This window comes from Pocillopora damicornis, chromosome 3, assembly GCF_964200805.1.
Source record: "Pocillopora damicornis chromosome 3, jaPocDami1.2, whole genome shotgun sequence".
Classification (NCBI taxonomy): domain Eukaryota; kingdom Metazoa; phylum Cnidaria; class Anthozoa; order Scleractinia; family Pocilloporidae; genus Pocillopora; species Pocillopora damicornis.
In genome coordinates this window covers 27,940,467-27,959,627 of record NC_142672.1, presented here as the reverse complement: position 1 = coordinate 27,959,627, position 19,161 = coordinate 27,940,467, and the positions used below count along the sequence as shown (strand labels likewise).

Sequence of the window (19,161 nt, the reverse complement as noted above, 5' to 3'; positions counted from 1 at the left end):
AAGTACTAATTTACATTATCAACTCGTAAAACTTCATATCACCAAATTATCTTGTTATATACCTAGAAAATTGCCCCCTTTATGGACTTGTGTACTTTTTAAGCAACGAAATCCTTTCCTAGACCCATCATTTGGACTAAGAAATTTAAAGGCATGTTTCGTAAAAGTAATACCGATACTTAGGTGCAGTTCACTCTCGTTAGCCTTTCAAAATCTAAAGGCTTTTCTCTTACAAGGGATATCCCTATTAATCCGCTTTCGTTTGAAGAAACACGTTTTCTGCTTTCGTCTACACTAGCAAGTCGTAAAATTTTGGCATATGGCTTCAAAAGAAGAGTCATGGGAGTGAATCGTTTTGGAAAAGCTCCATTTTCCCATGTGAACAGGAAAACCTGGATGTTATTGAAAATGGTGACGTAGAAAGAGTAACTCATTTTCGTTTTTATCAGCATCTTCAAGGTTTTTAGTGCGGACGAAACGAAAAAATGAATCAAAAATACGGTTTTTGAAGTAATCAAATCTACGTGCGGATGAAGCCACAGCAAAAGCGCTTAAGTACACATATTAAGTATTTGACTTCCATTCAGTCGTTCAAATCAGTCCAGTTGAATGAGTGATTCTTTTCTTGCAGGAAAATAGGCCTATGGGAATTCACCATGTCTCCTGCGCAGCTGACAAGAAAGCTTGTTAGGAACGGCGTTATCAGATTCACATCTTCATTGGATTTGGGTGGTGTTCCCGTTCATATAGAAATTTTGACAGGAATTAGATTTGGAAGACCAACATTTGCAGTGGGTTTTTCTTTCGATCGTTACTCGTATGGAAAACTGGCGGAGAAGCTATCTGGAATTGGTGTTGATTTCTTGGACAAACTTGGTTTGGAGTTCGAGGTAAAACATCGTTTGATTGCAGTTTTTTTCCCTCTTGTCAGCGTAATTTGCTTTCATTCTAAGGAGAATTCGTCATAAACCAGTCATTGATCTGATTTAATTCTTTGAAATGGATTGGATAAAGCCGACAGGAATTTGCGTGGCTCTAAGTTTGTGAACTTTCATTATCGTCTGTGAGAATGATTATGCCACCCTCAGGGCCTAAAAATTTCTTTGAAGACATGGTCCATAAATCTAAAGCTTGGCGATTGTAAATTTGTTACACGTGTTCAATCATTTTGTTATTTTAAGGTATGAAATGTAAATAACGAATTAATTATCACCTCTTTTCAACTTTTACTATTTCAACAGCTTAATTATATTCACTCTTTTCATTCTTTTACAATAATTACTAATATACATGTATTTGACTAAGAACTTGAATCATTTTTGAGTTAATTAATTCCTCCACAGATCGGAGTATCTTTTCACCCGCCGGCACCCTTCCAGCAACTCCTGGTTGATTCGGAGACCAAGTTTTCCAAAGAACCATTGCACAGTTTTGTCACAACTAGTGTTCCGCAAGGTACATTTTGGTCTCTAAAAACTTAGCAGAGAAAAACTTAGCAGAGACTTATAAGCTTCAACCGTCAGTCAGTGAATACACTCACATGCATGACAATTACATTTTTCAGTAAGAGCTTGGATTGGTTTCAATTGGTAAAACCTTCACCCTTTTCAGTACGCGATTTCACTATGATCGTGTAATAAGATCGTCTTGTGACAGGCTGTTCTTACTAACAGTGACTGACCCTTGACATCCTGTGTGCAATTCATCATTACAGTCAATGCATTTACTATACACCAATTCACTGTTAAGCAAATCATCAGGGTAAATTGACCACTCAGGGTAAATTGATACACTGATGAATTTTTTGATTGATGAATTGAAACTGTGTTTTGACCTTCCAATATGTATAGGTATCTTCGCTGCTGCTCAAATCATTCTCCCAAGAGACTGCAAAGGCAATAAATTCTGCGAAATTATGAAGCTGATCGTAGGGCCAACAATAAAATGGTATATCACCGGTCAATTTCAATGGAGAAAAATCCGGGTTGCCACAGGTTTCGCAAATGTCCGTATCTATGATGGACTATACTTCCATAAGCTTGAGCTCTACGTGGAGGTACGCATTTAGACTGCATTTAGACTGCATTTAGACTGCATTTAGACTGCATTTAGACTGCATTTAGACTGCATTTAGACTGCATTTAGACTGCATTTAGACTGCATTTAGACTGCATTTTGACTTCTTTTTCATCTAATTTCAATCTTTTCTCGTGTATAGACGAGTTACTTTGAAGCAATTTGGTCATATTTGAAAGAAGCACCCTCGACTGAGATAATGTTTGATCTCAGTCCCTATTTGTAGCCCAACATGCTCTTTCAAAGGAGCAGAGGCAGCAACACCATGAAAACAATTCTAAGAGGGTCTCAATGGGGTAATGGTTTTTACGGCTGACAGTTAAACGTTTGGCTATTTTACGGTTACGATTCACCTAAAATAACTCAAAGCGGCACATTGGAAAAGTTTTTAAGGTTGAAATTTTTATTAGGACTAACGATTAAACTTTATCAATTTTACGCCTATAGCCTGATTTTTTTAGCCGTTTTAATCCCATTAAGACCCCCTTAACGGATAGCACCACTAAAGCACAGAATAATGGACGTGTAACTTGTATGAAAGATAGTTACTTGTATGGTCAAAGTAAACAGTTTATTTTTATCGAGTATACCCTTTTTTTACTCTTTCTTTCTATTTTTTCCGTATTCATTTCTCAACAAGGCTGACTGGAATGACTCAGCAAATCACATCAAAATTGGGTTCCGCGCAGACATCAAAGTACCGGTGAATGGCGACATCTATCGTGACGGAATCAGAGCGCCAAACAGTGAATTGTTTCTGTTCGGTGTGTTAGAATACGATTTCCAGGAACAGGTGGTCGGGGGAAAACTGGGCATGAGAGGAATCTGGCGCAGAGCATTCTTCATACCATTCCTTGGCATTGGAAACATCTTCCTTGGGTAACACTCAAATTATGAATCAGCTTTCTTTGCTTGGGAGTGAATAGATAACACTGAAATTATTTTTAAAATGATTGTTAGGATAAAAAGGATACTAAAGAAATATAGTTGTGTTAAATGGTCGGCAGCAAATTAAACATGATTTTCTTCAGTGAAAATCAGGGTTGCGGGAGACGGAAATGTTGACTTTGGAAAGTCACTCAAGCAATAACTTCCTTAACTCCAGAATCTCTAGTATTTATTGATGGAAGATTCAGTTGAAGGACCGCTTCAACCCAACCATTGATTAAGACCTTACCACATTGGATTTCTGCCTGAAATTCTTCAGGGAAGAAAAAGATCTTGGCTAGGCTGCCTTTCTCATAGCCACGTTTGAAACTTTTATACATTTTTCAGCTTGACGTATAAGGTTGGAGCGCCCATACCCATCACTGGCGTGCAATTTGGAATGCGAGTGGAGTTTGGATATGATTGTCTAATACCGGCGGACTTCAATAACGATGTAAGTTCAAAAACATTCAAGATTCCATACCTTTCGTATTCTCGAGAGACTCACACGAAACTTTCATCATTGGTTATACTAGCAGTATGCATGTTGCACGTCATATATTCGCTGAGAGGTACAGCCACAGATTACTCTTAGAACTGCAGAGCCTCAGAGCGCAGAATCCGAAGTTAAAAAACTCCCATTCCTCCCGAAGGTACAGAATTCGATTTTTTTCTTCGGTTAAGGCTTGAAATGGGACGAAAAGTATCTTTCTGTAAATCATACTGAACATCTGTTTATGTTGCGCTGACCAAAGATAAGACAATTAGCCACACAGGAGCGAGCTACCATAATTATTTCATTTTACCCTTCAATCGGTTTTTTGATGGTAATAATTGTTTTTTCAGGGGCACTGTTTCGGAGGAAGTGGCTATTTTGGTGTTGGATCACCACAGTTTTTTTATGCTGATTTTGACGCACTAACACTTGGAAAAATAATTCGTCTCTTGGGATTCACTATTCCTCTTCCGCCGCCGATAGCACAGACTGGCTTCCCGGAGGGCGGATCGGTATGTGTGGATTAAAAGGACTGTTTCAATCACCTTCTTATCTGTGGCTTACTTTAATTTTCATCAATTGTCCAAGTAGACTACTTTTCGAACCTGTGCCAATCAATGGAAACAAATTCTGACAATGCATCGAATTCGAAACATAGATTTGAAAACTGTATCGATGCATAGGGCGCAGAAAAAGGTTTCTTTAAAAAGTTGTAACGGTCCTAGCGGATAACTTGCAAACCAATCAATCCTTAAATAAATCTTTAATTGTGTTAATTGTTAATTAGCTTGCGGGTATGAGGTAACTCTTACAAGATGTAAGGCGCGAAAGTCCATCTGTAGGGTAGGGTTCGGTTTAGTACACAAGTAGTAAATAAGTGCCGTTTATTTATTGCAGGGATCTTACGCGGAGGAAGCGTTCGACCTGAGAATCGCCAATGGTCCATACATCCCTGAGGGCTTTGCTATTAAAGGAAGGGTTAATACTTTCGGATGGTCAATTTATGCGCATATCAAGTTATCAGAATCGGTAAACAACCTACTCACTGTCTAACTATATTTCGATGTGACAATCAAGGCTTCACATTTGTATAAGCAGTCGTTATCAGTAAAATAAATCATTCTTAACGAAAACCATGACGAAGTTTTGGAAACGTGATTTATACTTTGGCTTGTTCTTGTGCCTTTTGCGTTTGATTTATGCTTGTGCAACGGCTAGCTGACAGCGGAAAGGAAAGAGACAAACCAGTTTGTGTTTTGTGTTATTTTAGATAAATAAACGCTATGGCACAAATGGATCCTTAAGTGTCTTGTCCTCTCAAACTAAATGAGTTGAAATGTGCAACGTTTGAATGTCCATGTCAGATTGTATTTATGAAATGATGTTATCAGTTGTGATATTTTGATCAAGGCATTTGTTTCTAATTGTGTTGGAGTGAATTTTTCTAGGCAATTTTTATCGATCTAAAACCAGACCCGATAAAAATCTTGGACCTTATAACAATCGTCCGAAGTCCCACGGATAAGGACAAAGGACCTTGGTGGTATTTAGACGCAAGAAAAAGTCCGCCCTTCATTGAGGTAAGTTGTGTTGTTATGTTGCAGAGTCACTATTACAATTCATTCTTATATTTTGAGTGCACCAATTCACTTTTCCTTGATATTAGAACCATATTAAGGCGGTAAACGATTTTTTAAAGGAAAATATAAACATTCAAATACAGATCGTGTAGACCAGCATAAGTTTTCTTAGAATTTCTTTGGCTTCTTTAATAGCGATGTATAAGTAAACATAACTTCTTTATTTCATAAGCCAGTAGGGATTCCTTCATGGTATAACACATTCCAAATTAAATTCCTTTGGTTGAGATAGGAGAACCCGGCGAGAATTTACATATGGTTTTCAAGCTGGTGATGGCCAGTGCGTAGCCGAAGTTTGAAAAGCACCTGTTCGAACGCCGTTAACAACAATATGGCAAAATTTTTCGCCCTGATTCTTGAAATTGTGACAAGGATGAGGGTGGGGGAACTGTCCATAATTTTTTATTATATCGTCTACTTTTTTCTTCCATAGTCGTATGTTGAGGGACACACCAACATACTGGGAATTTCAACTTACTGTCGGCTGAACTTGACCACCACACGCATAGAGTTGCTCGTCCAAGGAAATTTCCTCAACCTCATCAAAGCTGAACTTTATATGACTGCAAGTTACAGTTTGACATGGCTGGGAACACAGTTCTATATTAGAATTAATGTGGACCTGCACGCAATCAATAACGTAAGGAAATTATTTTTTCCATATCTAACGAAAACAGTATTGACAAGTGATGATGCTTGCCGTTGCAAAAGGTCCAAGAGAGAAAATGAGAGCGATCAAAAATACATCACTGTGACGGAGAAATAAGACAACGAAATTGAAAAGGTTATATGAATAATAATGTGCACATTCTTCGGGACGTCATATGAAAAAGTGAGCAAGTAGTAAAATGGAAAAAAAAAGAACGAAAAATTGATTGGCTTCCTCGGAAAACTGCTAGAAAATGCGATCAGCAGAGTCTTCCTTTCCTGGCTTTTCAAGTTGAGCAGGCCCCTCAATTCATAATTATACTAAGTGAAAAAAGGAGTTGCGCTCCAACTTAACAAAAATAAGTGGAGTCTTGTCCGAGCCAAATATTTTCCGTTATTGTTCATGCCCCTAAATCGCTCTTTCACAGGCTTTAGATGCAGCAGCGAGAGCTGTGAAAGGCGCATTTGACGCGGCCCAAATGGCGCTTGCTGATGCAAAAGCAAAAGTAGTAAGGGAAAAAGAAAACTGTCGAAGAAAGCTGACACTCGAGTGTGATAACTGTAAGAGGCTTAAGTGTGCTAAAGCACAAAAGGACTGTAAAGGATTCTTGAACGCAGCTGGAAAATGGATCGGTGGTGTTGTCGATAAAGCTGGTAAGAGTAAAAACCCTATAAAACAATAATGATAATCGCGGAATTAACTCCAGCCAGACCCTCAATGCGTTATGCATGGTGTAAATCCCGCAGGAGTGGAGGGGGACGTTTCCTCTTTCGATGTATAATGTAAAGAGTCACTTATGACAGAATAAGGAGCAAAAAAGCCGAGTTGACAAACTAAATATCTTACAAGCCACTATTACCAGCAATGATATTTGGAGATGCTCTCTAGAATTATGTGATTTTTCTCAACACATAGTCCATCGTTATTTGAGACTTGATAACGATACTGTAACACAAACTGGAATCCAGTCGTACCAAACCTTGGGAAGTATTAATTAATGTATCTGTGTAAGAGAATTCCTTTTAAGGTAAATTCCACGTATCATGGGAAAATTTGCATTACTTGATGAATTTTAAGTTAACAATATCTTTTTTTTTCAAGGGAAATGGATAAAAGGAGCCTTCAAAGAAGTAGGAAAGAAGCTGGCTCCAGTAAGTAAATCTCTCAACGAAACCTCTCTGAAAACAAGCGATTAGACATAAAGTAATACATGTAGTTTCTAAAGGTGATTGCTTGGAGAAAATGAAAAACATATCGAACAAAGTTTTTATGCTTTCCTTAAATGTTCCCTATTAATATCTGCTACAAAAATTTTAAAGGGCATGGCCTCAAAGCTTTCCTCGAGTCGTTGCTTTCAAGGTCATAATTTTTACCCTCGAGTAACGGGCATCGTGCACGCTTTTAGCTCTATCTTTATTTCCCTTCCATGATTTTTTTTATTTAACCAATTCAAAAGGGATCATCATCACCAAAATTATGCAAAGAGAGGATGTAGGTCACCACGCTCGTTCAAGAGCCATAGACCATCGTACCTCTTTACATGGTCCATTGATTAAAAAATCGAATTTCAAGTGCGCGCGTTAATTAAACGATTATGTGACTTTTATACGTTGTACAGGACGCGCGGTGCAAAAGTGAGGAATCTCATTAATTCTATTAAAGCATATTTAAACAATGACTAGAGCTTGAATTTGATGAACATGAGATTTTTACTAAAATAATTTGACTAAATGCTTTGCAAAGAAAAAAGGCTCACGATGCTGACTGCCTCTCGCTAACAGGTCGGCAAAGCTATTAAGAAATTTTTCAAAGGCTGGAAAAGAAGAAGGGAGATATTGGACAAACGTAATGAGAATTTCGAACTCCATCTCCGACGACGTCGATTTATCAGCAAAATTCTGTGTGAGGGGCTTGTAGGAGGTGGATGTAACGGTAAGGATCAAAAAAGCTTTGTACAGCGGTTTTGTTTACATGAGTAACTATAAGACCTCAGGAAATTTGATTCAAAATAGCGCGAAAAAATTTTGACTTTCCTTTCTGAGCCACATACTCTTAGAATTCCAACCAGCTAATGTCATCCTCATGGCAATACCATGAATAACATAAGTGAAATTTGTTTTCATTAATTCATAACGAATGGTACTACTCAACGATGGCATTTGGCTTGTGCAATGAATGCTCATGGCAATCAATCAATTGCAGTGATGTTATCTACCTATACCACCCGTACTTTCATTGTTGTTTTTATTGTGAATGCTTTTTTGCTGATTTACAAGGCTTTTGTAGAAATGATGTCGTTGCTTACAGGTTGTTAGTAATCGAAGTCTTCTTTGGTTTTCAGCGGTGTCCAGCCTTTGCGAGGGATCGTGTAAAGTGGTTAACCATATCGGTCAAGGCTTGTGTAACGTTTTGGATGTAGCCATTGGAGCTTTGACGATAACTGAACGCGCAACAGCCTGGGTTGGCAGAGCTATTGACTTCGTCCTGACTAAACTGTTCAGAGTGTACAGGTTAGATAGTTGTTTAACTTTGATTTACCTTACTATTTTCATACCAACCGTAAAACATTATCAAAATAGTCGAGACCTTCAATCCTTGCCTCATAGAAGTACTTGATGAAGAGATATTTATGGTGCCTGTAAAAAACTAGAGTAGAGCGCGCCTATGGCCTTCCAATTACTCAACTTACATAGACCCAACCTACATGTAACCCAGGCCACAGTGGTGGGAAGCGAGCGCTCTCACCACTGCGCTATCCTGCTACCCCATGGCTATAATTAATGTAAATTGGCCACGCTATAGAGTTTCTAAAGCTGATGTTCGAGTGTTAGCCTTTCGTGTTTTGTATGCTCATATTCTGAATCCTGATTTTTATTTAATTATTTTCTTTGTACAGTATCAAATTTGAATTTAGCCTTGAAGCATACGCTAGAGGGGACAGAAATAACGTCATATTCAATGCAGCTATCGACTTGCTGATCTTTGGAAAACGCTACTATCTTGCAACCGAATTCAACCTGAGAGATCCAGTCGGAAGCCTAAGAAGTGGATCAGATAAAGCAACAGAATGGTACAAAAGCAACATGAATAACGAACAAGCAACCGCACCCGAATCGAACTTTTATGACAGTCCGAATCCATATGCTGACTTTGAGATGTCAGGTAAAAAACAACAATTAAAAATGAATAGAGGCATTCTTAATCCGTGAATTGCAGCTTCTTGTACCACGCGAGTTCGTTTTCCGAATGATTTCGTATGCATTCTTAATGGGTGATATAGAGCTTGAGGAAAAACTGAATTTCCCAGGACGTGAACAGGAGCCAGAAGTTGAATTTCCCTTTTTCTAGGCCCTAGATTATATATAGTTACTCCTTTGGCATGTAGAGAATCAAAGTGTGTTGTGACTAAGCGGTAGTTTTTGCTGTTTGTTTTCAGAAACATTTTTAATCGAGAATCAGCAAGCAGCAACAGATAGCAGGACTGGCGCCTGTTTGTATGTCGACTCTAAAGATGATGGAGCTTTCATTAAAGTTACGGGCTGCAATGAAAATGATGACAAGCAAAATTGGGCTTACACTCTGAAAGGACAAATTGAGGTTAGTGTATGGAGCCACATTTTTCTTGATTACATCCAAAACAGGTGTGTAAAGAAGTAAAGTATTCTTTGTTATTTACGCCCATTTGGTTTCATAGTTCAGGTAGAATTGCTGTTTGAATGATTTTAAAACGTGTAACGACGAAGTTTTACCTCTGCTTTCTGTTTAAAAAGGGATCGGATTGCTTCGGATTGAAGTTATACGACGAACATATAAAATATTAAGCTTTATTCAGTAACAGTATAATTTTAACGCGTGTCTAAAATCACAACAACCAATGAAAGCAGCGAAAAATGTACGATATGGGAACTGAAAGTCTATTAAATTCCAATTGACTAGACTGCGGGCAAACTTAAGTCAATAAGTCCTGATTGGTTTATGCTTTTCGAATGATTGTATGGGAGAGCAGCACGAGTTTCTGAACTAGACACATATCGAGAAAGAGCAAACCCCACCCAATCTCGGATTACATTCGACAGTCAATTAAGAACTATTCTATCATAATGACGGCAGAGTCGAAGGATGCTTGCCGTTGGTGGGGACAATCTTTAGAAATGAAATCACGTATTCAAACCTATATCAAAATTCTAACCAGATAAGTGGATGTAGTTTAATAGGCGGTCGTTCTGGCCGGACGGCTCTGATTTTATCGGAATTCTCCTTCTTACTCTTGATAAATGGACCAAGCTAGCTAGCTACCATTATTTCAAGAAAAAATGGTTATTCGCCTGAGTGAGTGATTTACAGCTAGTCGCTGTTACCAAATGGGCTATGATTCCATTTTAAGATACAGAAGTAACACGGTTGTGTCAAAATACGAAAATTACCTCACAACACTTTCATTGATTATTTCTATTTTATGAAATTTGTAGAACTACTGGTCTAAGTTGTGTATTGACTCAGGCGGCGCTGCCACTGGTTCCAAACTGAAACAAACCGCATGCAATCCTGTAAAAGATGATCAAAACTTCCAGTGTGACTTGACTGTGAGAACTCTCATGAGAAGACGAAGTGATAAATGCTGGACACTGGGTGAGTAAAGATAAACTTTAAGCTCTGCTCAAAGAAAGACATGAATCAAACCTTGCATTCAGGTACGTGCTTCAAAGCTTCCACAGCAATTTGTGACCGAATTCGAACCCCATTTTATACTAGGGCTCGTAAGGAGCACTTTGATCAAAAGAAAAAAAAAAAAAAGAAAAAAAAAACACTTAAGAACTCAATTCATTTGAAATCTTGTTATTCTTATTTCTTGTAATTCATTTACACATATCTGAGTTTGAACGACGATATCAACACAGTAGAAAACTAGACAGACCTTTCTCGGAGTGGGATGTCAAATTGGCGAAACAACCACAAAAAAACTTTGAACAGTTTCAAGCAGTAATGTGGTTCTACATAGGTACATCAACAATCAATGGTCCAGGCCCTCTGGTTCACCGCAGTTCCTCAAAATGCATTCACGTGAAGAATGGTGGTTTTAGTGCAGTACCGGATGGCACTGGATTAGTTATTTACGCTGGATGCTACATTACAGGGTATGAAAAGATTACCAGTTTTTAATGCATTAAACCAGAAACATGGGGAAAGGGAGAGGGGTGTCCTGGTGGTCAACGCAGTCGAACCTCATTGTCAGGGCCAGATCAAATCCTGCAAACTTCATTGAATGCCTAAGGAGTGCGTATCATACCTGAAGAGGACTCTTAATGTACAATTGAAACGCTACGGTCCACATCGGAAGTAACATCATGAAATGAACAATTGTAGTTCATGTCAAGTGCATTCACAAGGACCAATAAATGGAACTTTTAACAATATAACTAAATATGGTTTTCGTTAAAATCACTTTCGAATAAAAAGAAAACCCTTGTTTTTACTTCAGTTCTTGCGATGCCACCCTTAGAATGGAATAAAAGAGTAAATGCGATATTGATAGCAGGGTATCAAAAATAGAGTATGGACCTTTGCACTCTCCCTAAGTCTCTCTACCTTCGCACTTAACTTAGATATTTCTCTCGACCCTGATGTCAGTACTCCAGTCGAGTTTTAATTAGATTCAGGTAGCCTGGGAAAGTGTGCAATACCTTACAGTAAATATTTAGACGTCTGGTAAATATGTTGAAACGATTTTAAAAGCTGTCTTTTCTGTTGAACAGAGGAAGTTCTGCAAATCGATTAGAATTCGCCCTGGAAGATGGCTATTTGAAGCACATCAGGAGTGGAAAGTGTGCAAAGCCAATTGGAGCAGTCACTGATGATGTTGTTCTTGGAATGTACTCATCTTGCGAAGGACATAAATTTAGTTTCACAGCTGGAGGCTCATTACAACACATTGCAAGCAGAAAATGTGTCAACCCCAAATCAGGGGTGAGTATCGAAATGCAGCGTAATATTTGGATCATCATTTGCACATATGTACACTATGCCGGAAATCCCGTCCTAAATTTCGTAAAGGAAGCAGGTAGGGAAAGCTTTGATCGACGTGTTTAATTCCTTGTTGCTTTCACCCAATTCGCATGACGTAAGGTTATAGCTGCGAAATTTGTTCCATGCACCTCAGTGTATGGGGTTATGTAAGAATAGGACAACCTGTCCTCCCAGATCACATGATTTGAGTTGAATAGCTGGAATGAAAGCAAACACGTCAGCCGAAACCTGCCATTGTTGAAGGTATGAGAATTGCTGTTGGTCCACCCCACGACAAGATAATCGGTGTGATCAGGCGGCATATTTTGGACGAAGTTTCCTTTTAACTCACCTTGTGGGTCTCTAGTAATAACTGCAAGTGTAACAGTTTGCCTACGAAAGAGCCTACTCATCGCAAGGTAACGCAATTAAATGCTTCATTTAAAGGCTATAACAGAGGCATGTTTTCACCACAAAAGTGGATATACGATTATCAATATCTTTTTTTCAGGCCATGATCCCTGGAAATGGCGATGATCTGGTGTTGAATTCTAACTGCGAAAATAGTGACTTTTCAGAAAACAAGAAGCACCTTTTATACACTTTCCTTCCAAGTAAGTTTGTTTGACATCTCAGTTTTCTTGAAGCATAAGTTTTGTTTGACAACTTTCTTGACACGTGAGTTAATTTGACAAAATCCATTTTTCCATTCCAAAAAAAAAAGTTTTTCCATCTCCCTTGGATATTTTATGGCGATTATTGCTTTTTCAATCAAACGTAATTCTTAAGCGGTTTTTTACCAAACCTGGTCCAATTTTAACTTTAGATATAAATTTTTATATTCGATGACTAATGATATTGCTTTGACGACAAGTAGAATTAGTTGTGCTTTCCATACCGAAGCTCCAAATAATTGCGAAATTTATGTTAGTAATAGTTTACTCACAATCTACTCACTCGTTATTCGAGTTGCAAAAAAGTTCATAGTAAAACTATTTTTCTTAAGAAGTCCAGGGCTTTAGGTGTAAAGAACTCTTCCACGACGATGAGGTTAAGCACAAAAGGTCATAGAATTCTTAAGGTGTACTTTTAAAAACCTGAGGAAGACAGGCTTAATGTTTGCTTATCTTTTTTTCTCTAGGTAGCCCATATGTTAGTCTTGAAAAGTGCACAAACTTTGATGAAGCAAGACTGGACCAACGATTTGAAATTATGGATGAATCAGTTGCGAGCATCTGTAGCAAGTTTGCGAGAAGTAAGTTTACAGTGTTTCTATGGTCAATGACACATACTGACCACTGCAGGCACGCACCACCGGTAAAGAATGCCATCTGAATTGATAATTTGGCATGTGTGCTTGACTGAGTTGGTCCTGTGATCTGATTGGCATAGGTGAATTAAGCCGGAGTCATTGTTCATTTGTTTAATTTTCGGTAAGGGGACAGTCATTGTGGTAGCCCCCTAATTTACCAAATAACACTACTATAAGTCTAAAGATCCTCCGCAGGAGAATGAGACATCTAGATCATTTAATTTTTTTGTTTTGTTTTGCTTTTTTTTGGTCCTTTAACACAATCGCTCTTGTAAATGTAACTGATATGATTTATTTTTTGGTTTGTGGTTAATCAAAATCAGCCACTTGTAGCCGTTCTTCGGACAAGACGGAATACTCGTAGAAGCTTTTTTCGGGGAAGTACAATACAAAATCTTGTAAAAAAGGCTCCTAAGAAAAGCAAAAGAGAGATTTCTCTCATGGGCAGCGAGATACTTTCATCGTTCAATTAAGCGGTGACGTATGATTGTACATGGTCGCGTACAACTCCTCACATCGATATTAGAAACGACATAAAAACTTGGAAATTGGTTGTTACTATTTTGATTGTTTTGGGGCAAATTGTAGCTATAAACTAAGGCTAAACGGTTACACACAACTGACAGGTCCTTGTGATTATTCCATTTTCAGATCTTGCTTACCATAAGACTACAGAGCAATCAAGTACAGCTCATAATGGGTTCAGCAGCAGAGCTGTCGACGAAAACTATTCTTCTTTTTACAACGAAAACTCGTGCACTCACACTAGGAAAGAGCAAGACCCTTGGTGGAGAGTCGATCTTGGGAGAGAATACATCGTGACAGGTACGCGACACTGAGGCGAGACTGAGGCGCAAACATTTGACTCAAACTTCAACTTGAAATTTCTCAGAAACTCAGCTGAATAATGCTGGAGAGAAACTGACCCTGACTGTAATTGTAGTTCTGCAAACTGCATTCAGTTATCATACACATAACACAGTTTTATTTAAGAACGATGTTCTCTGATCTTAAAGAAAAATTCCTGCTTTTCTAACTTTCGGTTGTATTAGAAGTTTTTCATGAACTAGACCTAATAGCATTTAAAATAAAATGATCTGATTGCCATTTCATTCATTTGTCTTATGTACTTTTTGTCGACAAAAAAAAAACCTGAAGATGAAAACAAAATATTTGGAAAACATTCATCCCACATTCTCTCTTTGCACAGATGTGATGATCGTAAATCGGCATGGATCTTATCAAAGGCTTAAGAACTTTGATGTGAAAGTCGGGATCAGTAAAAACAACAAAGAGAACCCGACTTGTCACGACCGCGTTAGATATGTTGATCAGGCGCAAGCACTCAGGGTGCAGTGCGATCCACCAATTCCAGGGCGATATGTGTCGGTACAGATGTATCAATACGAGTATCTAACTTTGTGCGAGGTGGCAGTTTATTCAAGAGTTGGTAAGTAGTGAAATCAATGATGTTCGAAATACCTTCGCCAGATTGAGAGAGAAAAACGAGATTATTCGCAAGCTAAGCTGAGCTCCATTTGTTTTCACAATTTTTTAATCTTCTCAGCTCCAAATTGTATTGGAACCCCACTGGATTTACGCAAACAATTTTTTTTTAATTCAAGCTCAAGCTTTATCCATTTTCATCATTAGACGAATCACTTTTTCGTGCAAAGCCACTCGCTTTTGCCAAGCTGTAAGGTCTTGTATAAAATATGCAGATACATGTGGGGCCACTCTTTTACTTTTTTTGTGTCATTGTGTAGGCAGCATGATCTTCTTCCTGCCTTAAATTTCCTTAATGGGTTGTTTTTCTCTTTACCCTTATTATATATTTGTGACTTTCACTATCCGAATAATTTTTAGGAGGCTCTCGAGAAGAATGATGATTGAATTTCTTCCCTCTATCTGATCAACGAACATTGCAACTGCCACACAATGGTGTATAATTACGGTGCTATTTGAAAACATCAAGGAATGGCTCCATCTTTTTTTATTATTTGTCCTATTTCCTAGGCTCTCTCGCAGATCTTTGTCAACTGAATAATGGCGGCTGTGAACAGGTTTGTTATAACCTGTGTAATTTGAGAGTCAAGTGTGGCTGTCTGCCTGGTTACACTCTGGCTTACGATGGAATGACTTGCATTGGTGAGTAGCTTTTCAATATCATAACATGGGTTGTCCCTCCGTTTCATATTATAGTGATCCTCTAGGAAAGGCTCATGCACTTCTGTGGCCAATTAAAAAGGTTGGTTTATGCTTAGCGTGCGTATACCGAATTATGGATGCACGCGGGAAGCTTGGAGAGCACAAGAGAAGCATAAGAGCAATTCTAGCTTCTTTAGTGCTCTCCAAACCTCCCAAATACATTCATAACTCGATACAAGCACAGCTAAAGAATGAACCCATTCTTTTATAACATGGCATACGGACACAAGTTGTGCACGAAGAAAAGGACTCTGTAACAACTATGTCGGGTTTACCACAAAATCGTCTTCTACCCGAAAACTGTGAATAAATGACAACGCTGAAACGACCGAGAAATATTTTTTGCGATCTTCATATAAAGAAACACTCTAAACTGATTACGTGCATAAAAATATTGTTTCGAAGTACGTTAATACCTCGGGAAAATAATGCACTCTTCCTTTTTTCCAATACAGATCGGAACGAATGTAATCTCAATAATGGAGGCTGTGACAGAGCAAATGGTCGGTGTGTCAATTCTCTTGGTAGCTTCCACTGTGAATGTAATGCGGGATACCATCTACAAGAGAATAACCAATTCGTTTGCGAAGGTGAGTAGCGTAATGAGTACAACAGATACAAACCACGCATAAGGTATTAAAGAACTATGCTATGACGTTTTTCATTAACTCGTTAGATTTCCATCGTCCCAAAATAAATAAGCCGCGGAAAACGGCATCGAATACTGCTACATTTTATTAATTTACATAGGGCGAATCGTTTTTTCAAGAAACTCTGAGCTTAGTTTTGCCACTGCTAATCTGTTAACAAATAGAGTAGAGTATGTTTCTTCCAACTTTCATTGGTAAATTATACTTAGGCTGGCTTTTTTTTCTATCTTTTTTCCTCCAATGGATTTCATTTTAAATTTACCTAGATCGGAATGAATGTGGCATGGATAATGCTGGATGTGAGCAGATTTGTAGTAACAGCGATGGTAGCTTCAACTGTGATTGTAGAGCAGGATTCAGACTTAAATCAGATAAAATGGGTTGCGAAGGTGAGATTAATCCTACAACAAAAACATATTTGTTAGGCTAAAATATACTACTATTTCCTATAATTATGGGGCCATGATGCGCGCGTTGCGAGCTCCGCTGTTAATATATGTATCATTTTGATGTTCCATCACAAATACTGCAATCTGACTGACGGCGCTACTTCCCATCTAATCTTAATCAAAACAAATCTATTAGCTTTCTATCGCAAATACTGCAGTCTGATTTGCTGTGCTACTTGTTATCTATTTAACAAGAGCTCACAATTTCTATCACGCATAAAAATTGAAATCGAATAATATTATTGTTTTATTAAATATGTATTAGTCATTTCGGCCTTTAAAAGAAATAAACAGTGTATGTTTAAAATCTATTTCGTTTACAACGGCACGCTGTGAGGTCATCCACTGTACTAACTACAAACCACGTAACAAATAGCGAGTAGCGAAGCGAATCAGATTACAGCATTCCTTATGTAAATCTACAATCATTAACTTTGTCATTAACGATGGTTAGAATATAACTTGACATGGATATCTCATTAGAAAGGACAATCTTTTTGTTGTAGATATTGATGAATGTAAGGCACCAGACTCGGGAGGTTGCAGTCATACCTGCCATAACTATGAAGGTGGATATTACTGTAACTGCCCGGCTGGCTATCGACTGATGGAAGACGACAAGACATGTGAAGGTACCGTTTCATAAATATTTATTCTTTTTTTTTTAACTTTTGCAGGAATAAGAGCCTTAATATCAAACTAAAAAACTGAATGCATAGTCAGTTTGTCGATAAGCGACAAAAGAACGCAGGGGGAAGGGGATGGTGCGGCTTGTTGTGAATTCCTTTTTCTTTGGCTTTACGACCCATAAGCGCATTGATTTTCAAATATGTTTGTTAAAATAGTCTTCTTGAGTATTTCGAAATTAATGAAAGCTATTAAAAAAAAGGTTCCCATGGCTCCACCTTTAACATTCGCTTTCATAACACATTAATTAGCATAAACTAATTTATTACAGAGATTTATTGCCCAGCATTGGAAGTTCCATTAAAGGCAGAAATAACGCCAGAAATCTGCACTGATGGTCGTGCAAATATTGCGCGTAACACTGCGTGTGAGCATACGTGCGCGACTGGATACCGTCTTGTAGGTGATAGTTCTCTGGTCTGCCAGATTGACGGATTTTGGCAAGGGACAGCCCCACGTTGTGAACGTAAGTAGCACGGATTATTTAGATAAATCCAGTTTTTGTATGTGTTCAAAAGGTAGTAACAGGTGAGGAAACTGGTCGTTGGACGATCTATTTCTGATTTCGCATCTCCAGTAGCAAAATAATGGTACCTATCAATCATTGCGTTTTTCAGGGTAATTCAGTATTATCAACTGGGTTGATAACGAAAAATTGGCCATCGTAAAGAGTTTAAAGGTTGAAATTTCGAGCGTTAGACCTTCGTCAGAGCGAATGGACGAAGGGCAAACGCTCGAAACGTCAGCTTTTAAACGTCAATTCTTTTCTGTAGCCAATTTACGTTGTTAACTTAGCTTAGCGTTATTCATTATGTTTTCCTCCCTTAATCTAAAATAACTACAAAGCAACCATAACGTGACTTTAAAATGGAACTTACAGCTCTGTATAATAAGGCAAAAACACTCCAACGACAGTCGATCGGTCTGGCAAACTTTATTCTGGCTGCATATTAATAATTATATCTACGAATATATATGTTTTCACAGCGGTTATGTGTCCGAAGTTGACTGTACCAGCCAATGGTGCTGTGGTTCCATCGTCATGCGGGGAAAGTGATTCACAGTACGGTGTGGAATGTTTCTTTGAATGTGATGCAGGCTATGTATTGAAAGGACCCAGATTTACGACATGTCAAGGAGATAATTCATGGTCTGATATGGCGTCAATTTCTTGCGAGAAAGGTAAAGAAAGTAGCCTATAACATACAAAACATCCGGGAATATTTCGTGTGCCTGTAGTAGTTTTCAGTGATGACATTCTGATACATTTTCGCTTTTGTACCATCCTCCCCCTTCAGCTTCCTGGTTCATCTGTCCTTGACGATGATAACCCTCAGTAAGTAATAACATACATGTATAACGTTCAAAATCTCTATCTGCATGTTGTTATTAGAGAGTCAATTTTGGCGCAAGCCTCAGACTCAAATGCTGCAGTTTTAAAGTATGTGCACTAAAGGACTTAGATTCGTTATCTTGCACAAATAAATATCTTGCTTTCATACCTAATAAGTGTTTAGTGATCCCTGAATCAAGTGTTCGATGGACAGAGTCGAAGAACTTGATTAGAAGGACTTAGATTCATTATCTTGCACATAGAAATATTTTGATTTTATACTTTATAAGTGTTTAGTGGTCCGTGGATAAAGTGTCCGATGGACAGAGTAGAAGAACTTGAACCAGACAAGTCTGCAGTAGTTCTAGGATACAAGTGGCAGAAACCGCAAACAAACGTGGACTCCCCTACGGTGTCGCCTAGCAACTACGATGAGAATTATCTTTTCCCTGTCGGTAAACATAGGGTTATGTGGACAGCGACACTATCTGGGAGAGAGATAAGCTGCACCTTTTTCATAACCGTCATCGGTGAGATTACTGAATTTTACAATTCATTGTCAGAAAATAACAAATATCTTACTCAATTAATGAACTCACCTGGTCAACAAACCTTGCGGTTAACGTGAGGAAACTCAAAATATTACATTATTTTCGCTTTTATCAGATGTCTGCCAAAATAACCTTCAATTTTGTTCCTACCTGAAAAGCATCTACAATGAGAGTTTACAT

The 19,161-nt window shown here is 38.2% G+C and overlaps 1 protein-coding gene across 1 annotated transcript in view; it reads left to right on the top strand.

Annotated features, from left to right (window-relative positions):
• LOC113666414 (uncharacterized) overlaps positions 1–19,161 on the top strand; it is a 28,826-nt gene that overhangs the window by 4,619 nt on the left and 5,046 nt on the right. Inside the window, exons 10-38 of the mRNA XM_089202024.1 lie at positions 632–890; positions 1,344–1,455; positions 1,851–2,056; positions 2,717–2,955; positions 3,352–3,457; positions 3,850–4,011; positions 4,397–4,528; positions 4,948–5,079; positions 5,573–5,779; positions 6,216–6,441; positions 6,890–6,939; positions 7,570–7,720; positions 8,130–8,298; positions 8,685–8,950; positions 9,225–9,385; positions 10,258–10,417; positions 10,788–10,923; positions 11,542–11,752; positions 12,303–12,405; positions 12,933–13,046; positions 13,755–13,928; positions 14,314–14,553; positions 15,120–15,251; positions 15,767–15,901; positions 16,228–16,350; positions 16,917–17,042; positions 17,369–17,563; positions 18,085–18,279; positions 18,721–18,960. Coding sequence (XP_089058150.1) covers positions 632–890; positions 1,344–1,455; positions 1,851–2,056; positions 2,717–2,955; positions 3,352–3,457; positions 3,850–4,011; positions 4,397–4,528; positions 4,948–5,079; positions 5,573–5,779; positions 6,216–6,441; positions 6,890–6,939; positions 7,570–7,720; positions 8,130–8,298; positions 8,685–8,950; positions 9,225–9,385; positions 10,258–10,417; positions 10,788–10,923; positions 11,542–11,752; positions 12,303–12,405; positions 12,933–13,046; positions 13,755–13,928; positions 14,314–14,553; positions 15,120–15,251; positions 15,767–15,901; positions 16,228–16,350; positions 16,917–17,042; positions 17,369–17,563; positions 18,085–18,279; positions 18,721–18,960 — 4,862 coding nt within the window. The remainder of the gene's footprint in view (positions 1–631; positions 891–1,343; positions 1,456–1,850; positions 2,057–2,716; positions 2,956–3,351; positions 3,458–3,849; positions 4,012–4,396; positions 4,529–4,947; positions 5,080–5,572; positions 5,780–6,215; positions 6,442–6,889; positions 6,940–7,569; positions 7,721–8,129; positions 8,299–8,684; positions 8,951–9,224; positions 9,386–10,257; positions 10,418–10,787; positions 10,924–11,541; positions 11,753–12,302; positions 12,406–12,932; positions 13,047–13,754; positions 13,929–14,313; positions 14,554–15,119; positions 15,252–15,766; positions 15,902–16,227; positions 16,351–16,916; positions 17,043–17,368; positions 17,564–18,084; positions 18,280–18,720; positions 18,961–19,161) is intronic.